The sequence below is a fragment of the Vanessa atalanta genome, chromosome 13 (assembly GCF_905147765.1).
Source record: "Vanessa atalanta chromosome 13, ilVanAtal1.2, whole genome shotgun sequence".
NCBI lineage: Eukaryota > Metazoa > Arthropoda > Insecta > Lepidoptera > Nymphalidae > Vanessa > Vanessa atalanta.
In genome coordinates, this window is record NC_061883.1 from 2,999,737 (window position 1) to 3,027,581 (window position 27,845).

The window sequence follows — 27,845 nt, forward strand, 5'->3', positions numbered from 1 at the left end:
TTTTTTGTTGAAGGCTTTTTACATCATGCTACTCCAATGCACGTAGGAGATAGATTCTCATCCGTTACATGCTTTTCCAAGTTTTCTTTCATGGTCGAGATAAAATAAAAGTGAATTTAATTGGATTCCAATCCACAACACTCGTATAAGACTTACGTGTTCTAACCACTAGCCTATATCGACTCTTCATTGTAATCAAAATTATTTACTAAAGTAAACATTGCTCTTGTCCAACAACCTGTCAATGATAACATAAATAATATTATAATAAGTACTAGTGTATGTTTGTGTAAATGACGTTCATTAATAAGATAATCAATTCTAGCACCAAGCAACACTTTGTGAGGATAAATGACGCAATTCACGAAACACAAACAAATTGTCAGTTCCCTTTGACGATACGGTTGGCAGCGCATTGTAGAAGCAAACACGTCCATTCGCAACCGCTGATATTGCCAAAGTCCATAAATAGAGGGAATAGAACAACGTCAAATAATCTGCTCGTTTTATAGTATGAGTTGTTGACACTTTACTCAACAAAGATTAGTATTGTGTATTTCTCGGTGGCTGATCCAATGATTTTGGTAGTTATTAAGTTCGAATTTTGCGAGTGTTTTGTTTTGTTATTAAAGAATGTTCAATATTAATTAAATTAAAAATAACCAATAATTATGCATTCTATAGATGCACGTAAGTACACTCTAATGCTTATCATTAATTATTTGTTTTTATGTTTTTTATTTTGTGCATACAAAAATATGTTCATTTATGTAGTTTATTAGATTATATACTTTATTCGAGAAGAATTTTATTCAGGAAGAACGATTGAATCAAAATATTGTAATATAAATTTATTATAATGCTACCAATTTAAAGTGGTAACTTGTGAGATTGAACAGAAATGAATTCTATATGAAGATCGACAAATACTAACTCCAAGTCCTACTTTTATCGTTAGAATTTTGTACAATTTATATCTGTCTTATTTATTAATACTTTTTTATCATGAATATTAAATTAATTAATGAATATTGTATTTCTGAATCTATACTAATATTATAAATTCGAAGTAATGATGTCTGTCTGTCTGTATCTCTATATTGAATTTACTATGAAGTAATCTCGAACCTCAAGTCACGTTTTATATGTAAATAGTAGCTTATGTGCAGGATATATACTCCTTTTTATATCAAAAGCCCGACGATTAACCCCTAAGACCTAATTAAAGCCGCGGGCGATTACTAGTATATTAAAAAAATATTTTTGCTTTTTTTTTAAATTACGAAATTCTTGTACATAGAAATTAAATGCAATTCCAAAATAAATGTAGCAAAATTTTATTAAGCAAAGCTTTGTTTTAAAGAATGGTTGGATTAAAATAATCACTGAAGTCTCAGATTGTGTAATAAAATTCTTCTTGGCACAGATTTAAATGCGAAGATAACCCTATTGTTGATTTTACCATAAAAAATGTTTTAACAATAGTATTCGTTCTATAAAATCTAGTAACAATACATCAAGCGAGCGAGTTTTTATTTTGCCAACTGTTTTTTTTTTAACAAAATGTATTTATTCAAACCCAGTTAGTATCGCAAAGCTGTCTGATATGGTGCAAGAATATTTAAAATAACGAACACATTTTTTAAATATTTTAATATATAAAGTGGACGGTAGTTTATGTTATTTATGTATAGCGTTTAGTAATACATATATTTTTAAACGCATATATATATATATATATATATATATATATATATGCGTTAAATCATTAAAAAAAAATCATTGAAAAATGCTTGTTATATTTCTTATCAATAGATCAGTTGGTAGTATTCTGTAATAAGAAACTCGAATCTCACCGTAGAACACGAGTGTGAATTGTGAGAATGTAATATGCGACATATATATATATATATATATATATATAATTGGGATACTCGATAATCGAGATTTCCGTATCCCTGGTCCATCAGGAGTTTCATTTCCTCCTGCGTATGGGCCAGATATAGGGTTTTGGTTTGGTCGGATGGTATGTTGGCGTCAGTGAATCTCTCCATTTTGAGGGAATGGACGATGGGGCTTGCAGAGTAGATGTTACGGTAGACCTCGCCAATGGCGTATGCGACGTCCAGGGGGTTTCGGTGCGTACAGGATAACTCACGGGTGATGTTTGTTGTCAGGGTTGGTCGGCAGTACCTCCTTTGTTGCTTTATTTTTTTTGTTCTAGATTTTCCTATAAAACTATTTTTCATTTTTAACAAAGATTAAAGGATGCCTGTGGAAGATTATTTGAAGGAATAAACCGTCTAAGTACACCCAATTTATTATTGTGTAGTCTATTTAAATTTCCATTTATGTATTTAGCGTGCTATCAGACAATTTTCTTTCTTTCTTCAGCTATAGAGAGTGAGGAGAGCGGTCCGTAGTGTAATCCGTCTGTACAGCAAATAGTTCAAATTATCATTTTAATTTCAATATTACAAATTAACAGAAAGTTCGCCAAATTGAATAAAAATATCTATACCAATATTATAAATGCGAAATTACATTAATTTAGCAAATTTTTTAATCCACGTAAGAAGGGACGAACGATTATAATAAAAAAAAAATCTATATGTGCAGATAGTCGATTGTTTTTCTTTGTTTTAGCATTAGCAGCCCGTAAATGTCCCACTGCTGGGATAAAGGCCTCCTCTCCTTTGAGGAGAAGCTTTGGAGCATATTCCACCACGCTGCTCCAATGCGGGTTAGCGGAATACACATGTGGCAGAATTGCGTTGAAATTAGACACATGCAGGTTTCCTCACGATAATTTCCTTCACCGCCGAGCACGAGATGAATTATAAACACAAATTAAGCACATGAAATTTCAGTGGTGCCTTCCTGGGTTTGAACCCGAAATCATCGGTTAAGATGCACGCGTTCTAACCACTGGGCCATCTCGACTCTTTGTTTTATTTCTATATTTTTAATATATTATAAATAATAAAATTGGCTTTGTAATGGAACTCTTGGCTTATTATAATAATTGGCGAAGTAAGGAGCCAAATGAGTTTGAACATAATGTTATATGAACACGAATATATTTACATAAAACTACATCCTCCTATTAAATCGTGTTATGATTTGTTGTAATGATATAAATAACATATATTATATAGTTTATATTGAGCCCCGATTGTCAAGTGGGTAGATCACGTGAGTCTTAACCAAAGATTGCGGATTCAACACCACTGAGTTTTCATATGCTAAATTTGTGTGTCCTTACGGTCGCCGGTGATGGAAAACAACCCGAGGAAATTATACCACATATATTTCTACCAACCCGCATGGGAATGTCGTGGAGAAACAATCGCCAAATCTACTCCACGATAGAAATAGGAGCTTCAGTCCAGCAGAGCAGAAAGCTTACAGACCTTAATCTTACTTTTTTTTTTTTATTAATACAATCTTTGTCAGAATTTTATGCCTGCTCTTAAGATTGTTATTGAATTTGGTTCTTACTTAAAAAATCTATTATATTGCTTGTTGGTTGTAAAAAATTGTAGTTATTTTTTTTATAGCCTTACTTTTTATCCCGCCTTACCTCGCGTGTGAGGGGAGCTTAAGTATTAATTAACCAATCACCAGTATGATCCTGGACGTGACCAAGTGGGTGTAAAGTTTAATGATGCTTGACTAAGTTAAGACGTTAAAGCGTAACAAACAAACTCTTTTTCGCATTTCTAATTATAATCTGATCACATAGTTTTATTTCTAAACTTAAGACGGTCAGATTTTCTATTAAGGTACTAACTTACGACTTATATTTCCAACTGTTTGTAAGATTATTACATGAGCTTTTATTCCTTTTAGCTTGAATTGTAAAGTATATTTTGTTATATTGCTTATATTAGCTTGATAAATCCTTATCAATTGTAAAATGTCATTAATAAAGTCATCTTACTGTCATTGTATTATATAAATTATATGTGTTTGTATTATACACTTCAAAAATATATATTTTCATTTTATTTTTGGAATGCGTTTCAGTAATAATAATATTTAAACAAATATTTAACACATAGACAAAACTCTTCTTTTGGAACGAAGTGTATTTACGAGATTTACGGTAGAGTGAACGAGCAGAAATAAAAAATAATAATAATCAGAAATAAGGAAAAGGCGTTATGCACCCTTTAGCCGTTCTTTCTCTTTCTGGTTTTATCTCTGTCTCTTTCTGTTATGCATTGTTTTGTATAATGTTACTTACACTCATTTTTTGTTATTGTTTTAATTCACACGGAATTACAAATTAGCATTAGCAGCCCGTAAATGTCCCACTGCTGGGATAAAGGCCTCCTCTCCCTTTGAGGAGAAGGTTTGGAGCATATTCAACCACGCTGCTCCAATGAGGGTTGGCGGAATACACATGTGGCAGAATTTCGTTGAAATTAGACACATGCAGGTTTCCTCACGATGTTTTCCTTCACCGACGAGCACGAGATGAATTATAAAGACAAATTAAGCACATGAAAATTCAGTGGTGCCTGCCTGGGTTTGAACCCGAAATCATCGGTTAAGATGCACGCGTTCTAACCACTGGGCCATCTCGGCTCATATTCGGGCAATTACAAATAACAATTTTATTTCAGATTATATTATTCTCAAACAATGTTAATTTATTTCATTGTGCCTGTCATTTAAAACAAATTTTCAGCGAAAGCAACTTTTTTTGAACCGACTGTCCCCTGATCCCTCTTTATTTTATCATAGATATTAAACCGTGGGTATATATGTGTATATTATACATAGTTATATGCGTACTTCCAGCCTCTTACTGATCTTTTAAACTCCATCCATAAAACATTCAGCCCCAAGACTTCCCCTCCATCAACGAAGCTTCGTCCTTAGTCAGAGAATTTTCTTTTAAAGATGTTGTATAATCGAATTCAATTGTACTTTTTGAATTACTTTCGTGTTCAAAGAAACTCTCGTAAGAATGTAATGGAACACAATAATAGTGATTACTGTTGTTTGGCGGTAGAATATCTGATGAGTGGGAGGTACCTACCAAGACGGGTTTGCACAAAGCCCTACCACCAACATATTACGTGAAACTCACAAAAACATAAATAATGAACTATACATAAATCACTTGAACCATATGATTATAGTATCTGGCATATTAAGATATTATATAAATATTTAGTTGATAAATGTATAGTAAATATATTTAAATTATATGTATGTAATTTTTTGTATTACACAAACGTTATACGTTATGCAAAATTTTTACAAACGAGCCGCACCAACGAGCACTTCAAGACTGGCTGGAAATTGAAAATCCGACCTTGCTGATTTGAATGGAGTCGTTGGACCTCTTGCCGCGATTGGCCCGATTAAATTATTTTGTCCAGCTCGGTAACACTATTAAATAACGAATCGTTTTTTTTATGTCACGAGTCTTGTCCTAGATATGCGTAGATTTAATGTGTTTCTTTTTTTTTCATTTTATATTTTGTGTTCGAAAACGAACCAATGGACCATCTGATGGTTAGTCACCACTGCCAATAGATAGTGGAACCCCCTTTGCACCACCAACCTTGGCATGTGACATGTAGGTGGTACCTTCTCAAAGGGCCTTGTCTCCATACACAAAAGCCTACCACCAAGTAGAAATGTACATAATTAATAGTATTATTTTTTTAATTTCATTTTTATATTAATGACTGAATAATGCTTTTACTTTTTAACTTATAAAATTTGAGGTTTAAGAAACGAAAGTTTTGTAATTATTATAAGAGAAATGTTGATAAAATCCAAAGAAGATCGAGAAGTCTTAATAACTCAGTGTCGTGCTCATCTCTGAGCGGACTAATGCACTGGATTAAACTGCGGGGAATGTTATTAATCATTTTTTATATCAAAGTTATGTTAATTGACTCGAGTTTACTTGGGGATAGAGGTAGGGATTCAAGCTCGTCTAGGTACCACATACTTATAACATATTCTATTGTCAAACGCCAATACTTTGCAATGGTGTGTACCAGTTTGAAATGGAACCAGTTTTATTAGAGGAACACGGTACTTCATATTTATTTATCGAATTCAATTTTTTGCAGACCTGTATATCACCGTGTAGATTTACCCAAAACACAATTTAAGACTATATGGGCGTGTTAATTTGTAATGGCCGGCAACGCACCTGCAACCCCCCTGGTGTTGCAGATGTCCATGGGCGGTGGTAATCACTTTCCATCAGATGAGCCTCCTGCTCGTTTGCCCCCTTTAACATAAAAAAGCATACTATTTTAAGATATTATCGTGTAATAATTTTATTAGAAACAAAATTGTAAGAAATGGTCATGATTTTAGTATGTTCCAGCAACCCGCTCCTTTTGAGTATATTATTAATAAAGCAAATGACACAATATATACATTTTTATGAAATGTATGTATATTTACATATACCCTTATAATATTTACGCGAATATTCTAATCGTATCAGCCGTATCTTTATTCTACTTAACATTAAAGCGCGTCGCGTAATATGGTCCATTAAATGTAATTGCAAAGGATCACATTATATCTGAACAATTAAAAATATAAAAATCGTCATGAATAGATTGAATTATTTCTTATATTTTAACATCTCGCCCCCTCTCTCCACGGCTTTAGGACGACTCCGTTCTGAATATTTACAGCTTGACGACAGGTAGTGTGTATGCGTATGTATGTGTGTAAATATTTTTTGACGAAAGATATCTCAAGACCGATTCAACCGAACGAGATCCACGGCGTTTGACAGGGTTTATCGAGACTTAGATCTGATTGGATTTGGGGTCAATCGGTTGAACTGTTTCGAAGATATTCGAATAGTAAAAATTGTACTATTTTTTTATTTATTTTTTATCTTATGATATACACCGCCAATGCGTCACCAACCTTGGGAACTAAGACGTTATGTCCCTTGTGCCTGTAGTTACACTGACTCACTCACCCTTTAAACTGGAACACAACGATAATGAGTATTGCTGTTTGGCGGTAGAATATCTGACGAGTGGTTGGTATCTACCCAGACGAACTTGCACGAAGCCTTACCACCAAGTATTATTGTTATTCTTTCATATGACTTCAAAAATTCGCTCCGATTAATTTTTTATAGTAAATCTTTTTATTTTCATTTTTAAAAACTACATCGAATTCTGCAAACTTAACCAAACAATTTGTTATAAAAAATATACATATAAAAAAAATTACGAAATAAGTGTCTTTCCATCGTAATTTCTAGACTTTCCGACCAATTTATTTAGCAGAGATTGTGATTACGATTGTAGAGATGGCCTGCTGGGTCGATCGGTTTTTGGTGAAACCGAACCGTCATTTTTTTTCATATAAGTATGTTTGAACGATGTAATTGTGTATTTTGTAAATTTGTTGCAATCTAGACATCTATACAATATATAAAAATATTGTTGGTACATCAAAATTAGATTACACTTCAACATTGTTTTACCATTTATCATAAAATTATCTGTGTACATTTGTATTTTTCATGGAGAGCGTTTTTATATAATACCTTTTATTGTAACTCGTCAATAAATAACGAAACAGCATATCAACTTATTTACCGACCAACAATATTGCCGTGACAATATTGATATATACATAGACTATGTATATATCAATATATAAATATAATAGGAGAACAAACATAAAAAGAAAAATTCTTGTTTTTTCTCGCGTGGAAAGTTAAATTCGCGCCTTATTTCTACTGTCATATGCATGTGATGCCGTCCAGCCAATCTCGGTCAGGGTGGATAATCTCATGGGAGATCAGTTACACAGGATATATTTTTATAATGCACAAGTATGTGCGCAAACACAGGTGCGCTTGATATTCCGTCGTTCTCATAATCCGATGGAAAGGCAAATCGGACACAACTGGAAACAGTTCAGGTGCAGGACTAACGGCTTTACGTACTTACCGAGGCACGGGAGTGTACGAACTTCCAACATGCAGACTTTGGGCTGTTACTGAGAAATTTTTGAAAGAAAATACTTGGAGTTTAAACACAGAACCTTGTGATTTGTGGCCTTATATATAGCTAAGACCAATGAGGCTCCCAATGCATATCTTATACACATAAACCTTCGTCTTAAATCACTCTGATTGATAAAAACCGTATTAAAATCCATTGGGTTTCAAAAAACTGAGCGTACACACGACGGGAAGCGACTTTGTTTTACACTATGTACAGTTCGTTACATATGTAGTATAAATGACTGTCGTAATATAGAAAATATTATTAACAAAATCACCGAATATTCTAAAAGTACATTCGTACTAATTGGACCAAATCCTAGGAGTTTTGAATCAAAACGAAGCTTATTGTTACAATAGTTAATTTGTAAATTAAAATTAAAATCAGTCAGGCATTCAGCGCACTATGTCTAGACGTATAATAATAAAAGTTTATACGTTCCTTATCAAAGGAGACGAGTTAATATATTAAGTTACGATGTCTGTTGCATTTTCTTCTTAGAAATTATCTATAATTTGCTTATACATATATAAGCTATAGATTTAAAAAGATTTAATAAAATGTATGCAAGATACATTCAAAAATTAAATAATTTATCAGTATATATGTTACTGTAAATGCTCGAACTAAGGTAAATCTTAAGATTTTCCAGTAAAACCTATGATTTACCGACATGAGTTGGTAAATGTAAGTATTTATTATAAAGGGACGACTTTTTCAGACAATTACCATTCCAACCTAACCTAACCTAACATGTAAATCCTAAGAACGATGATCGATGACGATCCTAAGAACACTTTACCAAGTGAATGATGGTAAAAGTTCGGATCCCAAGTTTTATGGACATCTACCAGTCATAATCGGTAAAACTTAGGTTTTACTGGATAATCTTAAGATTTACCGTAGTTCGAGCTTTTACAGTAACATATATATATGCTATCGCTTTCGCTTCGATCTGTAATTCACCTGTAAGTCCTAATTACCCGCGTTCGATTGTTTTTTTCTATAATTTATAAAAAAATAAAACTCAAAACTAAATTATATAATGCCGTTAAAGATTCAATTATAAATTAAGTATGGAAGTTGAAGAAACGAGTCGAGTTATGTTTATGTAAGTTCAACTTTAGTAAGTTCGGACACGCGATCTTAACTAACTGCATCAGATACGCTGTTAGACGATACCTACCCTGACAATAATATATTTTCTATACATAATAAAACTGCAACAGTGGCTAGTTTCCAAAACGGTGGTAGAGTTAAAACATTGACGATTCAAACACGCTTTATCATAAAGCTTACTCGAACAAAATACATTTATTTTGATTAAATTTGAATGCAAATTAAATAATTCTTTCTGTTGTATTTTGAAATAATTATTGTCTCTTCGTCTTTATAAGGATCGGCCAGAAATTAAGGTAGCAATTTGGGAAAGAAAGCCTACTTGGTGGTAGGGTTTTCTGGGTAGGTAACAGTCTTCACATAGTCTACCGCCAAGCAGCAGTACTTAAAATTACTGTGTTCCAGTTTAAAGGGTCAGTATAGGGAATTGTGCTTAACTCCCAAGGTTGGTTGCACATTGGCGATTTAAGGAATGGTTAATATTTCTAACAGCGTTAATATTCATGGACCATTAGCTCGTCCGTCTACTTATACCGTAAAAAAATACACAAGCGATTGCTGCTGCAATTCTTAAGATGAAAGCAATGCAACCAAGATTTATGACGTAAAACATCAAGCAGTTACAGCAAATAGCGTCATAACCTGCACAAATTAGCGCCTCTTCTGAAAAATTGAGCTCCAGCAATTTTGTTATTATTTCCTTTATATTTTTTAAAATTTTCCACTTCAATATAGCACGTTACCTTAGGAATTGAGAAATTATAAGCTCTTTTGTTTTGTTTATCTATACTAATATTATAAATGCGAAAGTAACTCTGCCTGTCCGTCTGTCACTCTTTCACGGTCACAACACTGAAACAAATTTGATAAAATTTTATATCAAACGAGCTTGATCTCCAAGGAAGCACATAGGATATTTTTTTCTACCTAATTATCATTATAAAAATATTTAATTTAAAAAGAAAATCAAACTTCGTCTACAAATTAGATCAAAGCATAAACTTTAATAATATGTTTTGCTATTCAATTATCGTCCGCCATTTTAAATTTCTGTTGTCGTTGTTGTCATAATATATTTTAATATCCTGAATACTACAAATATATAACTAATTATTAAAATTAATTACACTTTAATTGACATTCAGATAAATGATTAGAATTTAAAAACCATTCATTACGCATAATATAACATACAAAAAACCTAAGATACTAATTTTAGGCAAATTTCTGAAATTAAATTTTGGTACCATTTCTAAACGAACTCTTAATTAAATTCCTACAAACACATAAGACGTATTAATATATTAAAAACGTTAACGTTTAATGTAGAAGGAATTTTTAAATCTATTTTATCTGAGATCATTAATTTTCATTGCAGATGGCGAAGGATGGGTTAAAAGGAAAGAAATTCTACGTGCAAGAAAAGGATCGAAATACGGAATTAGGAAAGAGAGAGCAAGACGAGAAATCGGTAAGTAGAATCTGTCGTTAATAATATTTTGCTAAGGAACTGATACAGCTAAAACTTTAAAGGTTAGAATAACTGATGAGTCATAAAAAAGAATGAAAAACATTAAAGTTAAAAAAATATGTAACATATCACCAATTAGAAGCAATGCTACCAGACGGATTAATCAGACCCCTACACGTCCAATTAGAAGAGTTATTTCGCCCAGTTGTGGGTATTTTTAGGATTATTATCCGGAACGTCGTTAAAATATCTATTACGACTTATTTTTAAAAGAGTACGAAAGAGTATGAACTCAACTGTGATTGATAAAATAAATAGAAATACTGTTTCATAATCATAAATAAAATCTTATATATTTGATTCGTTTGTAAAATTAACGTAAATACCAAATTCGTGTTTTCGTGTCAATTTTTGAATTCAGTTTGTGGTTTAAACACAACACAGTCAAACAAGGCAAATATTTGCAATGACCAAAAATCACTACATATTATAAAATTAATTCATCCGCCGTTATATGCGGTTAACTCAAAAACTAATCAACGGGATTATATTCGGTTTTCACAAATGAACGGTAATTCATGATTTATTAAAATTTTGTGTAAATTGTAAAAAAATATAATTGTGGTGATGAAAAAAATATGCCGATCAAAAATTTACACCATCAACTTATCAATAAGCACTTAAAATTAATAACTGATATAGTTAACATTCAAAGTGATACGTCTTAAAAGTTATAAACAACAATTGACCTTCAGAAATACAAACCAAGCTAACCTATATAAAATCAAATTTTAATAATTAAAATATTAATTGAAATTAAGACATAACAAAGATAAAATAAGGAATGTAAATGAAAATTAAAAAAAAGAAACATATAATATGTATGTATAGTGATGTAAACGTTCTATGTGGAGTGTTATTCTAACCGTGCGAAACCGGGAGCCGTGTCTGGTAGTTAGTATTAGTAGAAATCTGGTAGGTTTCGGATTAATCACGTTCAGACAAACAGACAGACATGAACTTGTTTATAATATAAAGTGATTGACATAACAAATATAAATGTAAACTGAGTTTGTGACAAAACAACTTAGAATTAAATGCATCAAGAAAAATACTTCTCATACCAACCACACTGAACACACGATAAAAACAATTCAAATCAAATGCATTTTATTCAAGTAAACTTTACAGTAAAGCGTTTTGGAGTCGTTAATATTTAAACACCCCCGTTTCGAAAACTTGCCTCTAGCGAGAAGAAACGGCAAGAAAATCGCATAGTTGCTCCTTTTAAATAAACACATTTACAATGGAGCTGCATAACAATTGTTGTTCAATCAGTCCTGTGATGTAATCCGAGCCTAAATCGAGTCGTTTTTTTCTAAACAAGGTATAATAATTATATTATATTTTCAAATGTAGATTGTGGCAGTCGTTGTACTAAGCCTAACATTACGATAAAAATAATAGTTAAAACAATACACGATCGTTAAAGGTGGCAAGTTCGTTGCAAGGCTTTAAGTATTAAAACGTATTATATCGTATGCTGAAACAGTACATATTGAATCCTATTAAGTGTAGCGTGTACAGCTGTGAACGTCTAAATGACTTTAGTTTTAGTTTATAATGATTATTTATATACGTACTAGAAAATGGACCGCTTGTTAGTTAGTGGTTCTAAACCGTAGTAGACATTAGCGCTTTAATAAATGTTGACCATTCCCTATATCGTCAATGTGTCCCTAACTTTGGGACATATGAACTTATGTTCTTTGGCTAACTTAATCTTCAAACTGGAATACCACAATTACGATTTTTGCAGTAGAATAAGTGAGTGGGTAGTATCTAGTAGGGGCCTTCACAAAGCCCTACCACCAAGTCACAAGCCTACTTTTTAATTTAGTAACACCCTATAACGTCACATTCCGAAACAATAAACATCGTCGTCGGACTTCTAATGCAGATAGATACTTATATTTATACAAATTATATCGTATACATGTAATACCATATTGCGATAAAAAAAATATCCTCAAACTTAAATTGAGATGCTGTCTGGTAATAAAAACATACATACACACTGATATTAATAAAAAAAAAAATACAAATTAAAGATAAGATACACCAAAAGACGCGACAGGGATCATTTTTCTGTGGAGCTACAAATGTAACATATATAATAAAAGATTTGGTCTTGCATCGCTCGTGTTAAGCACCACTCCAATTAACCATCTGGTTGAACTAACGATATTATACTTAAAGTAAAGGTTTGCGTCTTATATAATGAATGTCGATAAAATTTAAATCGTAACACATTGATAAATATTTTGTTGGAATATTATGTATATTGTAAATATAAAAATTAAATATATACATATATTTCGCTTTCTAAGTATTAAAGCAAAAGAGAGCATCCTGTAGTCATGGCACGAATCTTTTTGTTATGTTGAAAATTCCGACGATATTCTCGTTAATGAAGCAGGTACTACGATACTATGTCCTGCCTGTACGAATTTCGCCGAGCCGTTGAACGCTAACAATGTATATAAGATATATTTATTACACGATACGATGTTCAGCCTAGCATATAACCCTCTATTATTCATGAAGATAACATTGTCGTAAACTTTGTTTTCTTTATACAACAGTCAATACTTTTAAATTTTGTAAAATTGTTATTTTTTTCATTAAATTCATAAACGCAAATGAAAATGAAAAAAAATATAAAATAAATAAATATTCATTTACAATGACGTATTAAACTTAAGTAGAAAATTTAAAAAAAAATACACCTTTTCTTCAACCTGAATTCAAAAATCGTAAATCGTCACGTAGAACTGACATAACAATTCGTAAATTGTGGTTCACTCGTGCGCTTACTAAATATGAAGTCAAAATAAAAAATTCAAAGGGACCGTGAGTGAATTTTTAAGTTAGGTTAGGTTAGGTTAGTATAACAAATAAATATATAAAAATGTATTTTATTCAAGTAAACATTACAATAAAGCATTTTTGAATCGTCAATATATAAAATCCACCAACGTTTCGGTGAGCAACTAACGAGAAATCAGTGGTGGTCAGCCCAGGGAGGGCTTGAACCAGAAATCATTGCTTAATATTGGTGCATCCGTTCTAACCACTAGGCCAACAGCTCTTTTTTTTAAATACGGTGCCGGCACGGATATGCTGGCATAAACAAGCAGAGAATTTCTTCTCTAATTCCTAATTATATCTACGCGTCGTTTAAACACTTGAGCCATGGAATAGTAGTGCCAAATTATAGTTTAAATATATAAAACCCTGTGATATTACTTCCACTGGTGTGGTGTGTCAGGAGAAATATTATCTCGAGTAAAAGCTTATATATCAACGGTTATATAATATAAATACGAATAATTATAATTAATAAATTATGACAATAAAAAACTCGTAAAATAAAAATAATTAATATTTTTAGAAAAATTAAATTTAAACTATATATTATATTTCGTATTGCGATATATAATATGCGTAAATATATTGTGGCAAAAATGGAAAGAATTCAATTACAAATGTACTTACACACACGACGCTTTTAATCTATTTTGACGTAACATCATTACTCAATCAAAAATAGTGACGAGGCATCTATTTTGATACACGAACACTAATACTTTGCACATTAATCACGATATCACTATCATACTTAATATCACATTGAATTATAGTCGTGATATATCGTGATCGCGCATGTAAAGCCGCTGAAGAGCTTTGTAAATATCGCGCCAATAAATCCTTATAGAGAATACGCTTATGCTAGATCTCGCGCAATTATATACGCTCTTTGTTATATTGGATATTTATTTGTTATTTTTCAATCAAATATTGATAAAAATCCCGCTGGTTCTGTTGCCTGTTCTTCTCGGGACAGTGTATTTTCTTTTTCGAACCAATGGTAATGTTTAATTCGACAATCATATATTAAAATTGACTTGATTTAAAATTTTAATTAACCAATAAGATTTTTTTTCTATTGAAACTACACTACAAAACAAAAGTGTGGTCGATGTTACTAGAAAGTCTACATATTTACGAAATTCCTCTAGAAGTTTCACGTACGCACGGCACGTTTGATTCGGTTTCCCGGATTATTTTGACGCGAATAAATACTACGTTTTTACTGTTTATATTTATCAATTTATGATTTTTATGCATGAATCGTGCAGCTAAGCCTATTAAGTAATAAATATTTTTTAATTTTATTCCTAACACGTATATACGCGGTCTTGATATTACGTTAACTGTGTGTGATTAAATGTATTGGTCATTAAACAACTTTTAATTATTTTGTATTTTTATCTTCCGTTGCATCGTCTGACAGTCGTGCTATTCGCGCGGAACATCCGCAGTTCGCGCCACTAGTCGCCTCTGTGACATGCTTGGTGCATTTGTTTTAATCGCAAGACGCATCGCATTCGAACCGCACGATCTGCAATGAAATTCCTTTGACAAGGCTGTTAAATAAAATAAAAATAAATTAAATTGCGAGCAGAACTTTAATACCAATTTATATCTTACGCCTGCGCCTTGATGGAGCTTGGAGCCGAGATGGCCCAGTGGCTAGAACGCGTGTATCTTAACAGATGATTGCGGATTGAAAACCAGGGGGTTTTTAATCCGCGATCATCTGTTACCAAAGGCTCTTTATTATTTAAAATTCTTCATCTTTAAATACGAAGGCCACGAAGCCACCTCAAAGTTATACAGGTATTACGACTTTGAAATATGCAGAAAAATATGAAGTTAAATATTAGATCATGAGGCCTAAAACTTCATAAAGACTATTTAAACTTTAACAATATCGCACTGTCTGCCGAGAAAACTTTAAATATTAATTTTATATTTAGATGGTAGACATTATCATTTAAAATAACCCTGAGTACAAAACTTATCATATAAGACACATGCACACACGTATGCCAACATATAACCCACTACACGAATATATTTAACGAAATTGTTAGATAAACACTGTTGTCGTAAATAAATATAACTTTATTTATATAAGGATTTTTAATATTAAAGCCTTAACTATATGTATATAAATAAGATTTAAAAATAGTTACGTTTCATGATCGCGTGAAGTTGTGGCAAGAATGCTAGCAACATTTCCCTGTTGAATCAAAATTCCGATCCTCTAGGCAAAATATTATTTTTATATCACCAGTCGAGGCATTAAGACGAGGTGTTATTTATTTAACGAAGTTTTTTGCATTGCTACTACAATGTGCTTAAACAAAAATCTTGCAACACTAAGAGACAATGAATGTTCATATCAATTGATCTCCGACGGAGAACACCGCTGTGCTTTGAGTTTGTGCTCACGTGTGTTTGTGTGCACGTGTTGTAAGTAGGTGGACTCTTTCGTTTTACATGGTCTCTCTTGTACAAAGAGTTCAGGTAGGCTTATACGACACGGTTCTCTTAATGGTACAATAAAAAGAGATCTTACCAATAAAGACGTTCCTAGTCTTATTGAGCTCTTAGGAATTAGTCACAACTAATGTCAGACCATACACCTGATGGACTGTCATTCGCTGGGAACGAGGATGGGCCCTAGAGTGGAACTCTACATGCATTGACACGCTGACTCCATCAAATATCAGAGTGAACCAATGTTAAATTAACTTTATTCGACCAAATTTGGTAGCTTTTTTCAAGTTTAACCCCCGAGCAAGGATATAGTATTTTTTATTCCTACCACCTGACGTGCAATCCCTAAAACGGGAGTGAAGTCGAGGTTGTCAACTAGTATTTTGTTTATGAAATTGTATCATTAAGGTTAATATGATACAGTTTTTTCTATATTCTTTAAAACTAATAACAAATCTTGTATGAAGTTTATTTTTAAAATAAAACATGATCTTCAATTAAATTATCTCTAAGGCAAAAAAATCCTAGAAAATTCGTAGATGTAATGTGTGTGACAGCAGTTGTTTGCCAATTTTTACGTTCTACTCTATATATGTATCTTTTATCTACTTATAGTATCGTAAAGCTTTGTTGAAAGATTTGTGCAATGATGACATACAGACGTTGAGTGAAATCATGCCAAGTTAAGCTACGTTTATTTGATGTGACTGAGTGTAGAACTCCTTATTACAATAACATGAAGAAAGGTTGGTGATATAAACATTAAAATATGATCTTAAATCGTTTTATCCAATGGAATCATGAGGGTTCTATTTTTCTTCAGAGGATCGGAATTCCCATTCAACAGGGAATTGCTGCTAGCATTCTTGCCACCATTCCGTGCCGTCAAGATTTGTATATTAACTATTTTTGGCCTTAATTGTATTCAATTAAAGCCTTAATGTTAATAATTCTTATGTAAATAAAATATACATATATTCATAAATTACCTTTAAGACATTGATAATTGTTGATAATAAATATTATTAACCGAAATTTCGTTGTTGTAACGCGCGTGACAGCTTTGTTTCAACAGATCTCAATTAATCTTGTCACTAGCGAATTGAATTACACATTTGTTACTTGCCAACTTCATTTTCGAACAGTTGAATCTGTCTTACTTCCATCGAATTAACAATACGTCTTCTTCTACTGATGTAATATCTTGGTACAGATAAAAATACGCAATGGACACGAATATCTTTGACGAATAAGATGTATCGAATACCCAATATAGCCCAATATATTGGGTATTTTTAATAATCAAATGGTGAAAATGACAAGTTTAATTCGCAAACATAATTTTATTATCAATAAAATAGTACAGTATACAAGTGTGCATCTTCATAAGAATCATTACATAGTATAAAACAAAGTCGCTTACCGCTGTCTGTCTGTGAATGTTTAGATCTTTTAAATTACGATATTACCGATTTAAAACTCAGGGACATAGCGATGTGTATTGTATTAGACTGAAAAACTGTGAACGTTGTAAGACATTCTGTAGTATATTTAGTATAAGCAATGCACCCGTGCGAAGGCGGGATGGGTGTCTAGTAGCTAATATTTTTGTTTAATCTCCATACTAATACGTTCGTGCCCTTGTCTTACTTGATTGCAACCGATACGACTTGGGAACCTTCAAGAAAAGAGCGTACTTATTTCTTAAAGGCCGGCAACGCACCTGTAACCCCCCTGGTGTTGCAGATGTCCATGGGCGGTGGTAGTCGCTTTCCATCAGGTGAGCCTCCTGCTCGTTTGCCCCCTATACCATAAAAAAAAATAAAAAAAAAAGCATTAACTATAACTATAGATAATATACGAAAATTTCCTATACGGATACAATTACTTGGAGAGCTCCACTGATCAAATTCGCTCCTTCCGGCTCCAGCGAGTGCTTTCGCGGTCCAGTTTCAGGCACGTATTGCCATTTCGATATTGTAATCCCTTATCTAAAATATCAGGTTTGAATCGGGCGCCACTAATCATGTCTATTTTTTCTGTTTATCCTCAACCTCAAGCAGTGGTAAGATATCGTGAGAAAACAAGCGTTTTCAGATGATTTTGCATCGTATATATTGACGCATAGTGTATCAACTAAGTTTTGGAGGGACAGTACCTAATATATACGAATATTATAAGTGCTTAGATAACTCTCTCTATAACGTTTTTACATCGAAAATGAAATTTTATAATAAGCACGGTAACAGCGTAACGGTAATTATAGGTACATAACATTTTAGTTTCCAATATTGGAGGCCCATTGAGATTAATGGCCCAGTGGTTAGAACGCGTGCATCTTAACCGATGATTTCGGGTTCAAACCCAGGCAGGCACCACTGAAATTTCATGTGCTTAATTTGTGTTTATAATTCATCTCGTGCTCGGCGGTGAAGGAAAACATCGTGAGGAAACCTGCATGTGTCTAATTTCAACGAAATTCAGCCACATGTGTATTCCGCCAACCCGCATTGGAGCAGCGTGGTGGAATATGCTCCAAACCTTCTCCTCAAAGGAGAGGAGGCCTTTATCCCAGCAGTGGGACATTTACGGGCTGCTTATGTTATGTTTATGTTATGTGAGATTAATTAAGACATTTTCTGCCTCACACAACCACTCTGTGGAACCAGCTTTCGCCGGCAGTTTTTCGACTTGGGAACCTTCAAGCCCCCCGGTGTTGCAAATTTCCATAGGCAGTGGTATTCACTTTCCATCAGCTGCCATCCAGCCTCCTGCTCGTTTGCCCACTATAACATAAAAAAATATATGTAATAAATGCACATATTCTAACAGCGCGAATAATGATGATGGTGGCCACCAACTTTCTCCTCAAGGGAGGGGAGGCCCAGCAGTGGGAAATTTACAGGCTGCTAATGTAAAAAAATGCAGACAAACAAAAGAAGAATGCGTTTCGTAAAATCTACAATCGTGTTTTATAATTTTAATAAGGAAATTTATTGCAAATAAGCATAAAATTACAAGTTTGAAAATTGCAAAAAAATGGAAAATACAAGAATGAAATTAATTTTGTCAATATGAAAATATGACTTTTATTTTAATAATTAATAAATAAAGTGAATTATTAAAATACGATATCTAATTTGTAAGTGTATGATATAAAAAGTTACAGTAAATAAAAACAATACTACGTATAATTATTTATAAATTCCTAAATATATAGTAAAACTAAATCTAACGGATGAATAACCGTTACTAACCTCATCTATAATAGGAGAATGTAGACATTCAGATTGATTATAGTTAAGGGATTTTTTATTACTTTTTCTGCAGATATATATTCCAATCAACAAAAGACGAAAAACGAAGTAGTATTCGCGGCCGCCGGTCATTATTACACGAACGTTGACGGATTACACAATCCTATATTCCTACTATATACATATAATTGACACTTACAACATTAACAGCCTGTAAAGTTCCCACCGCTGGGCTAAGACCTTGTCTCCCTTTGAGGAGAAGGTTTGGAGCATATTCCACCACTCTGCTCCGATGCGGTTTGGTGGATACACATGTGGCAGAATTTCGTTAAAATTAGACACATGCAGGTTTCCTCACGATGTTTTCCTTCACCGCCGAGCACGAGATGAATTACAAACACAAATTAAGTACATGAAAATTCAGTGCTTGCCTAGGTTTGACCCCGCAATCATCGGTTAAGATGCATGCGTTCTAATCACTGGGCCGTCTCAAGCTCAACTGACACTTTTTCAGTCAGTTGACAACTTATTACATTTCAAATCGTGTAGCAGTCTGGAATCTGGAAGATGTTATTATTGACATTTGACACTCGTGCCTCGAAAGGTACGTAAAGCTGTTGTTCCTACATCTAAACTATTTTCGGTCGTGTCAGTGTTTCTTTTTTAAACGTTCGTGAAAGTTGCTGCCGTGGCTCAAATCGATCAAGAGGACACCATTAGAAAGTTAGTCCGGTTATACCTTTATTCTTAGATTTATACTAAAATTATAAATGGTTCGATTTGAAAAATTCTTTCAGTATTACATAGGTTATTTATTGAAAAGCTATAACGTCACGACTAATAGAAGCAGATCAATGAAAAGTCTTGTAAAAACGGAATAAAAAGCTTTCACGTACGACAGTTATTTATTAAATTTTGGCGAAAGTCATGTCTCAATCATCATTATATACGTAATTAATGTACATATATATTTCATCTTATAAATACTAGATGGCGTTATGTCAAAAAATACAATATTTATAAAATTGCTCCGCAACAAAATAATGATCAATCCTTGCTAAATGAATTACCTACAGGATTACCTACTTTCTAAATCAATTTACCTAGAGAATAAGATTATGAGTCTTATTAATAAATCATATATTTTTACCAAACATTCAGAAGTTTATGATAAAAGTGGAAAGTACCTAAAACAGCTGCTAAACATACTTAGACTTTACAAATATTTTCAAATTCTACGTGAACTAAGTCACGAGCAAAAGCTATTTATTCGTATATGAAGAAAAAGTTTCACAGTACCAAGGAACTAGAACAAACGTGCCAACTTAATTATCTTGGTGTGCGTGTTAGCTACGCTTGTCGCTCGTCAAACACCATACTACTTTATTAGTGTTCGTGTACTTTGTGACCAACCTTTAACCACATTTTTTTTGAAGCGTTCTCACTTTGATAAAATCTATCTATAATTAAAACGTATATTTGACATGAAAGCATCTATTTAGATTGTCAGTTGACACATTGTCAGTTCTTGAACTAGAACAGCTGGAATATTTCGAATTTTGGCACACGGCTGACAGAGACGTGAGAAGACGCTTTTACTTTGCAGTAGGCAGATTACAGGTGGCTGTCTGGCTGAAACGAATGTATGAATATAGTTTAGTATATACAATACCTTTGTTCTGAAACTTAATTGAACTTTAATTAAATAACTACTTCATAGTTAGTACAATACATTTTTCTAATAATATACATTGATTTGGACAGTTATTTTGATGGCTATGATCATTAATTATTCTGCCTAACGAATTTACTGTCATAAAAATAAATAGCCTAATAGTGTAATGGACGACGACCTTAAATGCGTACCTACTGAATAATGACGTATTAATACGCAGACAATACGACGTTACGTTTCAAAGCCGCTTAGCTGTGCAAATAAATAAGTCGTTTACTGTGGTGACGCTTTTATCGTCGTTATAATCCATAATCAAAAACAAAATAAAATACTCATAGTAGTCCCAGAGCCAAATTTCTTGAAGATGAACTCCTTGCTGGAATAAATTGTTAATTAAAAAACATACACACACACCGCTATTACCTTTATTGTCTTAATATTTTTGTCAGTATTAAAATACTGAAAATTCACGGTTGGCAAAATAACTTGGTATTTGGATTTTCTGCAAGCTCTTCTGGGTAGTATCGTCATATTGCCGAGTGTATAGAAGAATAACTTCTTATTGTAAAATCTGAATACTTGTGTCAGTGACTACACAAGGGTCAATAATTATATATACGCTTTTAAAACAGGTTCCCAGAAATTCGTCGGAAATATTCAAGTTAGAAAAGTTAGTGAATCTTGGCGTGGTAGCGGATATTCTAAAACTGATTACTTTTTACATATTAACACACCTTGAGAATTGCCTCAAGGTCGTTTCAAATAAAATAAAGTTTCTCAGGTCTGAGGTATTTACTTCCAAGCCGGTGGTATACAATTAATAAGGGAGTGTAAGGCATCTATATGAAATAAAAATTTGATTAATGACTTTATGTCTTTATGTAATGTAGTAAACTTAGTAGCCACAAGAACATATTTGAGCGAATGGTTGATTGCAAACGGCTTAAAATGCTGTTGAAAAAAAAATTATATTTTTCGGGACGCCCGAATCGATAACTTAAAGTAATTGCTGCCGTAAGCGTAAGAGAAAGAGAAACCAGACACGCTACAGCCGTAACGCGTTACGTAACGAAGCTATTTATTCCTCCGAAATACTAAAACTTGCTTATTAGGTGTAGTTAAATAGAACAAAACTACAAGAAATACTTCGTGATTATTCATTTGAACAATATCATATATGGTATTTACTTCGATTGTCCAAGGTCAGCGTCTCACGTGACTGTGAGTCCTTGGGTCATGAATCGATTGAAATGGACTTCCAATTAATTTTATAGCGACAGTGTTCGAACGAAAACGACGGACGGTGTATTATTTATAGGACAATGTAACGAACAGTTTAGCTATGTTATAAATCTTCTAATTTATACAATAAATTCTCTTTGGTCACAAATTATGGTTGTTTGAAGTATTTAATTTAACAGTTTTTTTTTGAGAACTTTGCTTTGTTACGATGAAGTGCACTGAGTAAGGAATTTCGCGTTTTTTTTGGCCAACTTCATCCAACGATGTTTACAGTTTAAATAACATTTTTGATCAAGGTTAATGTATAGTTTTAAAATATTGATATTTTATAAATATTTTACTTGAAAATACACTAATCACATTTCTACTTGGTGGTAAGGCTTTGTGCAAGCCCGTCCGGGTAGGAACCACCCACTCATCAGATATTCTACCGCAAAACAGCAGTACTCAGTGCTGTTGTGTTGCGATTCGAAGGATGAGTGAGCCAGCAACTACAGGTATAAGGGACATAACATCTTAGTTCCCAACCTTGGGATATTCGTGATATGAGGAATGATTAATATTTCTATGGGCGGTGGTGACCACATACTTATACTAAAAAAAATATGTTTTCTCCTAATATTCCTTTTATTTCATAAACGAAAGACAGATGTTACGGAACCACAATATTAATTAGCTTTCACATTAATATCGCTGACAACATCTGTTATTAACCTTTCAACTACAAAACACATTATTTTACCCAACTATACTTAAGTTGCGTAAATTTATTAATAGAAAAATTCATTTATTAAGAGACTCCGGAAATTACCAGAAATAGTATTCATTTTAATTAAATAATATACGTATTACAACACACCTACTCGAGCCGAGGGAATTTTTCAATGGAATTGCACACACGGGTCAACAAGCCAAACCCTTAAAAGGCGTAATGGTTTAATTATTAGGTAAGTAAAAATTTACGTAAATGTTCTTCCAATGGACAGTCATTTTACAATCAAATATAATTTTATTCTTGATTGTAAAACAAAGGCAGCCTTGAAATGTCATATACTATATGTCATAGACTATACAAGGCGCAAATTCGGCCTCACGTGGAATACTGCTCTCACCTCTGGGCGGGTGCTCCCCAGTACCAGCTCCTTCCATTTGACCGTATCCAACGTAGAGCGGCTCGAATTATCGACGATCAAGCCCTTTCCGATCTGCTTGATCCTTTGGCTTTGCGTAGAGATGTTGGATCGCTCTGCATCTTCTACAGAATTTATCACGGGGAATGTTCCGAGGAATTGTTCGAATTAATCCCGGCTGCTGAATTTCACCTTCGGACATCTCGTCAAAATTCCAAATATCACCCGCACCACCTAGATGTCCGAAAATCCACAACAGCGCGATTTTTAAGACATTTTCTGCCTCGCACAACCACTCTGTGAAACCAGCTTTCGCCGGCGGTTTTTCCGAACCGATACGACTTGGGAACCTTCAAGAAAAGAGCGTACTCTTTCCTGAAAGGCCGGCAACGCACCTGCAAGCCCCCCGGTGTTGCAGATGTCCATGGGCGGTGGTAGTCACTTTCCATCAGGTGAGCCTCCTGCTCGTTTGCCACCTTATGACATAAAAAAAAAAAAAAAAAAAAAAAAAAAAAAAAAAATGTGTTAGTGATGGAAAACATTAAGATAATGTACGTAACGTAGCCTGCATAAGAGGGCAATGTAAGCTTTAAATACATTCGTATAGCATTGAAATTCGCAGGTTACATTTACAGTTACATGGGATATCTCAAATGTTATAAGGATATTAACACTACGATATATTTGATATATTTATTTAAATTCTCTATTGCACATCATATAAGTAAACATAAGAGAAACAAAAAAAATATAATATTTAACACATGGTGCGCAAGGCGGTCTTATCGCTTATACCGATATCTCACAGACAAACTTCTGTGAAAGAAATTTTGTAAGAGAAGAGGTAAGTGCTGATATGAGAGAGGAGATAATAACTATAACATTAGAATATTTATATTAAATTATAACAATAAACTAATAGTAATGTTATATATGTATAAATATTATTAGTTGTTTGAAAATATAACAAATAAATTTATATTCCTACTAAGTACATTATAAAATAATATAAATTTGTTTTTTTTTTATCTTGTTTTTAATTTATAATTATTTTATGCGTGCTGTATTTAATTAATCATTAAATAACGCTAGTTTTACGTGAAACCTACTTTTTTATCGCTACGATTTATTATAATTAATTATAAAAAACATTATAAAAAATAAAATAAAAACTAAATTATAAATTTTTCAAACGATAAATGCCTTTATTGTGTTTTAGAGAAATCGAACAATACCACAAGGCATCATATTAGCCACCTGGTGGTAAGTGGTCACCGTCTATTAGCCCATAGACATCCATGAGAAATAAGACTTACGTCGCACCTGCTTCTAATGATTAGAAGTTTACAGCTCACAACAGAAATGCATCAATAACAATAACAGTGTCGCTATTTTAATAGAAAATTTCGTACCGGTGGTAGCTTAATGTTTAAATTATTAACCTATTAAAATGATTCGAAAGCATTTGTAAAAACTCTACTTGAATAAAATATATTTTCATTCGTTTTTTAATCTAGGGATAAAATAAGTAATTAGTTAAAAGATTTTAGATCTCACAAGGTCATCTGAATAATACTAACTACTACTAAATGATGATGATGGCTTCCTGACCAATAGCATACAGCAAAACAGCTGCACAAGAAATCTTATAGTGCTTAGGTGCACAAACTCAGCTGCCCTCATTAGTCCCTTACTCTCATAGCCCGATGAGATAGCAATCGGAAACTGGAGGAAGTTTAGGTATAGGACCTTTACGCGATGAGTTCCGAGGCACGGTAGTGTTAACAATGTCAATATCCTAATTTTGGTTTGCAACTAAGTTTTGTATAACCTGTCTCAACAATAATTATATCGGCTGGAGTTTCAATCCAGGGTCTTGAAATCTACTTTGTAACCTAAGGACCATTAAGAAATAATGTGTTATATCAAATTAAACCAAACTTTATTCAAGTAAGTTTTTACAAGCAATTTTGAAACGTCATTTTACAGAATTGTTTGTAAAGCAACTGGTTCGGAATGTAGCTTCTACGGTTCTTCTCCGTTAAAAATTCTGTAGTTGTCCATTTCCAACATTTGAAACACAGAGTTGTACGAATTAAATTTAATTAATATATATGTTACTGTAAAAGCTCGAACTACGGTAAATCTTAAGATTTTTCAGTAAAACTTAAGATTTACCGAGATGAGTAGGTAAATGTAAGTATTTATTATAAAGGGACGACTTTTTCGGACTTTTCCAACCTAACATGTAAATCCTAAGATTTACCGTAGTTCGAGGTTTTACAGTAACATATATTTGCCTGAATGTCAACTATATGTGTATTAGCCATATGTTTTTTATCAGTATAACCTTGTGCTGAATAATACGTACTCGGCTCTATTGAAATGTTGTACGATGTTAGAATATCCTATTAATTACGATACTTAGCGTGCTGTCTACTTCCCAACCTCCGCGAAGTTTAAATTTGTAGATAGTTCCGGAGATCTTGTATCATAGACTAGTTAATTAACTCTATGATATTTGCAAGTTGAATCTGAACACAAGAATGTTTTGAATGTAATTGCATACTGAGTAATTTAATTAATTGAATTCAATGTTAAATATTAAATATGTAAATGAGGACAAATTGCTTGATGTCTATTGATAAAAAAGAAATAGTAAATCAACATAATACAAATAGTTGATAATAATAGAAAATCCTTGGTGGTAGGGCTTTGTGCAAGCCCGTCTGGGTAGGTACCACCCACTCATCAGATATTCTACCGCCAAACAGCAGTACTCAGTATTATTGTGTTCCGGTTTGAAGAGTGAGTGAGCCAGTGTCACTGCAGGCACAAGGGAAGTAACATCTTAGTTCCCAAGGTTGGTGGCGCATTGGTGATGTAAGGAATGGTTAATATTTCTTACAACGCCATTGTCTATGGTGTACTTAACATCAGGTGGCCCATTAACATAACGATATATAAAAAAAAGAAAATAAATTTTATAGTGTTTTTTTTCTAGATATTATTCAATTTTAAAGTTTTTAATATGTCGGTGTATAAATTTCGATTAAAAATAAAATCTGTAAGCGGTATTCGTTACATGAAAACAGAAAATCATTCGAGCTTTATACTTTTATTTATTATTTCGAACAGATTTTTTGAAATAAATAAATTATGCCTGTATTGTAATTTGTAAGAAAAATAATCTGAACAATTACGCTAAAGATTAAAAATATCACAAAACCTATTTTAAATTTTAAATTAAATTGATTATTTTTTTTTATTTAATATTGTTAACAAACCTGTAAAAGACACTTAATAAACGAATTTAACAAAGCTAGTTCATTCACCTAAACAACTGGAATATAAAAGGAGCCATACAACATAGCTAATGTCTGAAATGGATGGAATTCATGGAATTCATGGATAAAGCGTTAAAAGAGGGAATATTTCGGTAGTTTTAAAATTGTTTATTTCAGTATTTGAAGCCTAAGCTAAGCTGGAGGTGACTTCACTTAATATATAATAGTTTTGTAAAAAATCAATTCAAAAGTGCTTCCCTACTTAAATAAAGTACATATCGAAGCCGAGATGGCCCAGTGTTTAGAACGCGCGCATCTTAACTGATGATTGCGGTTTCAAGCCCAGGCAAGCACTACTGAATTTTCATGTGCTTAATTTGTGTTTATAATTTATCTCCTGCTCGGCGGTGAAGGAAAACATCGTGAGGAAACCTGCATGTGTCTAATTTCACATTTCACGAAATTCTGCCACATGTGTATTCAACCAACCCGCATTGAAGCAGCGTGGTTAAATATGCTCCAAACCTTCTCCTCAAAGGGAGAGGAGGCCTTAACCCAGCAGTGGGAGATTTACAAGCTGTTAATAATGATAATGATGATTTTAAACAAATTGCAATATTTATTACTCACATATTTTGTCACACAATTGTACTTTGATTAGCATCAAAGTGATTCTTGTGTGTACAAATTTTAACCTCATCGGTTCGGGCGAAAATCTTAAAATAATTTGCAAGACAACGCATGCTCATAGATCAGTTTGATATGTATTGGAATACTAAGCTATACTTACTTCTATCTCTATCCTTACCCATCCATTTTAATAATGAATTTGCGTTAATCTAGTAAACGTGTATTTAATGTTTATAATGGACAAATATATTAAAATGAAAAGAAACAGACAAAAAAAAATAAAGAGTAAAAACACAAGGGGACAATTTGATAACTATTCCAAAACAAGAATACAAAACTTCTCCTTTTAAACGCTGTTTGTAAAACACAATGATAAAAGTTATAAATGAGTCACGGCCTTGTTCAAGACTTCAGTTGTTAACAAAGTTTTAATTACGTTCATACTTTAGGACTTTTTAGCATCGTTCGATTACATCTTTATAAAATCTGTAAATAAATAATAAACTACCGAAAAAATATCTAATATCTTTTTAAACTGATCGTTAATCCTAAATATATTTTAAAACGAATTAAAAAAGCTTTCGAATAAATTAATGTTAGT

General features: G+C 32.8%; 1 protein-coding gene across 1 annotated transcript in view; it reads left to right on the top strand.

Moving 5' to 3' along the window:
• The first annotated feature begins 559 nt into the window (after nucleotides 1–559).
• Nucleotides 560–27,845, top strand: part of LOC125068249 — a 34,433-nt gene continuing 7,147 nt past the window's right edge. Inside the window, exons 1-2 of the mRNA XM_047677336.1 lie at nucleotides 560–690; nucleotides 10,522–10,614. Coding sequence (XP_047533292.1) covers nucleotides 672–690; nucleotides 10,522–10,614 — 112 coding nt within the window. The 5' untranslated portion in view covers nucleotides 560–671. The remainder of the gene's footprint in view (nucleotides 691–10,521; nucleotides 10,615–27,845) is intronic.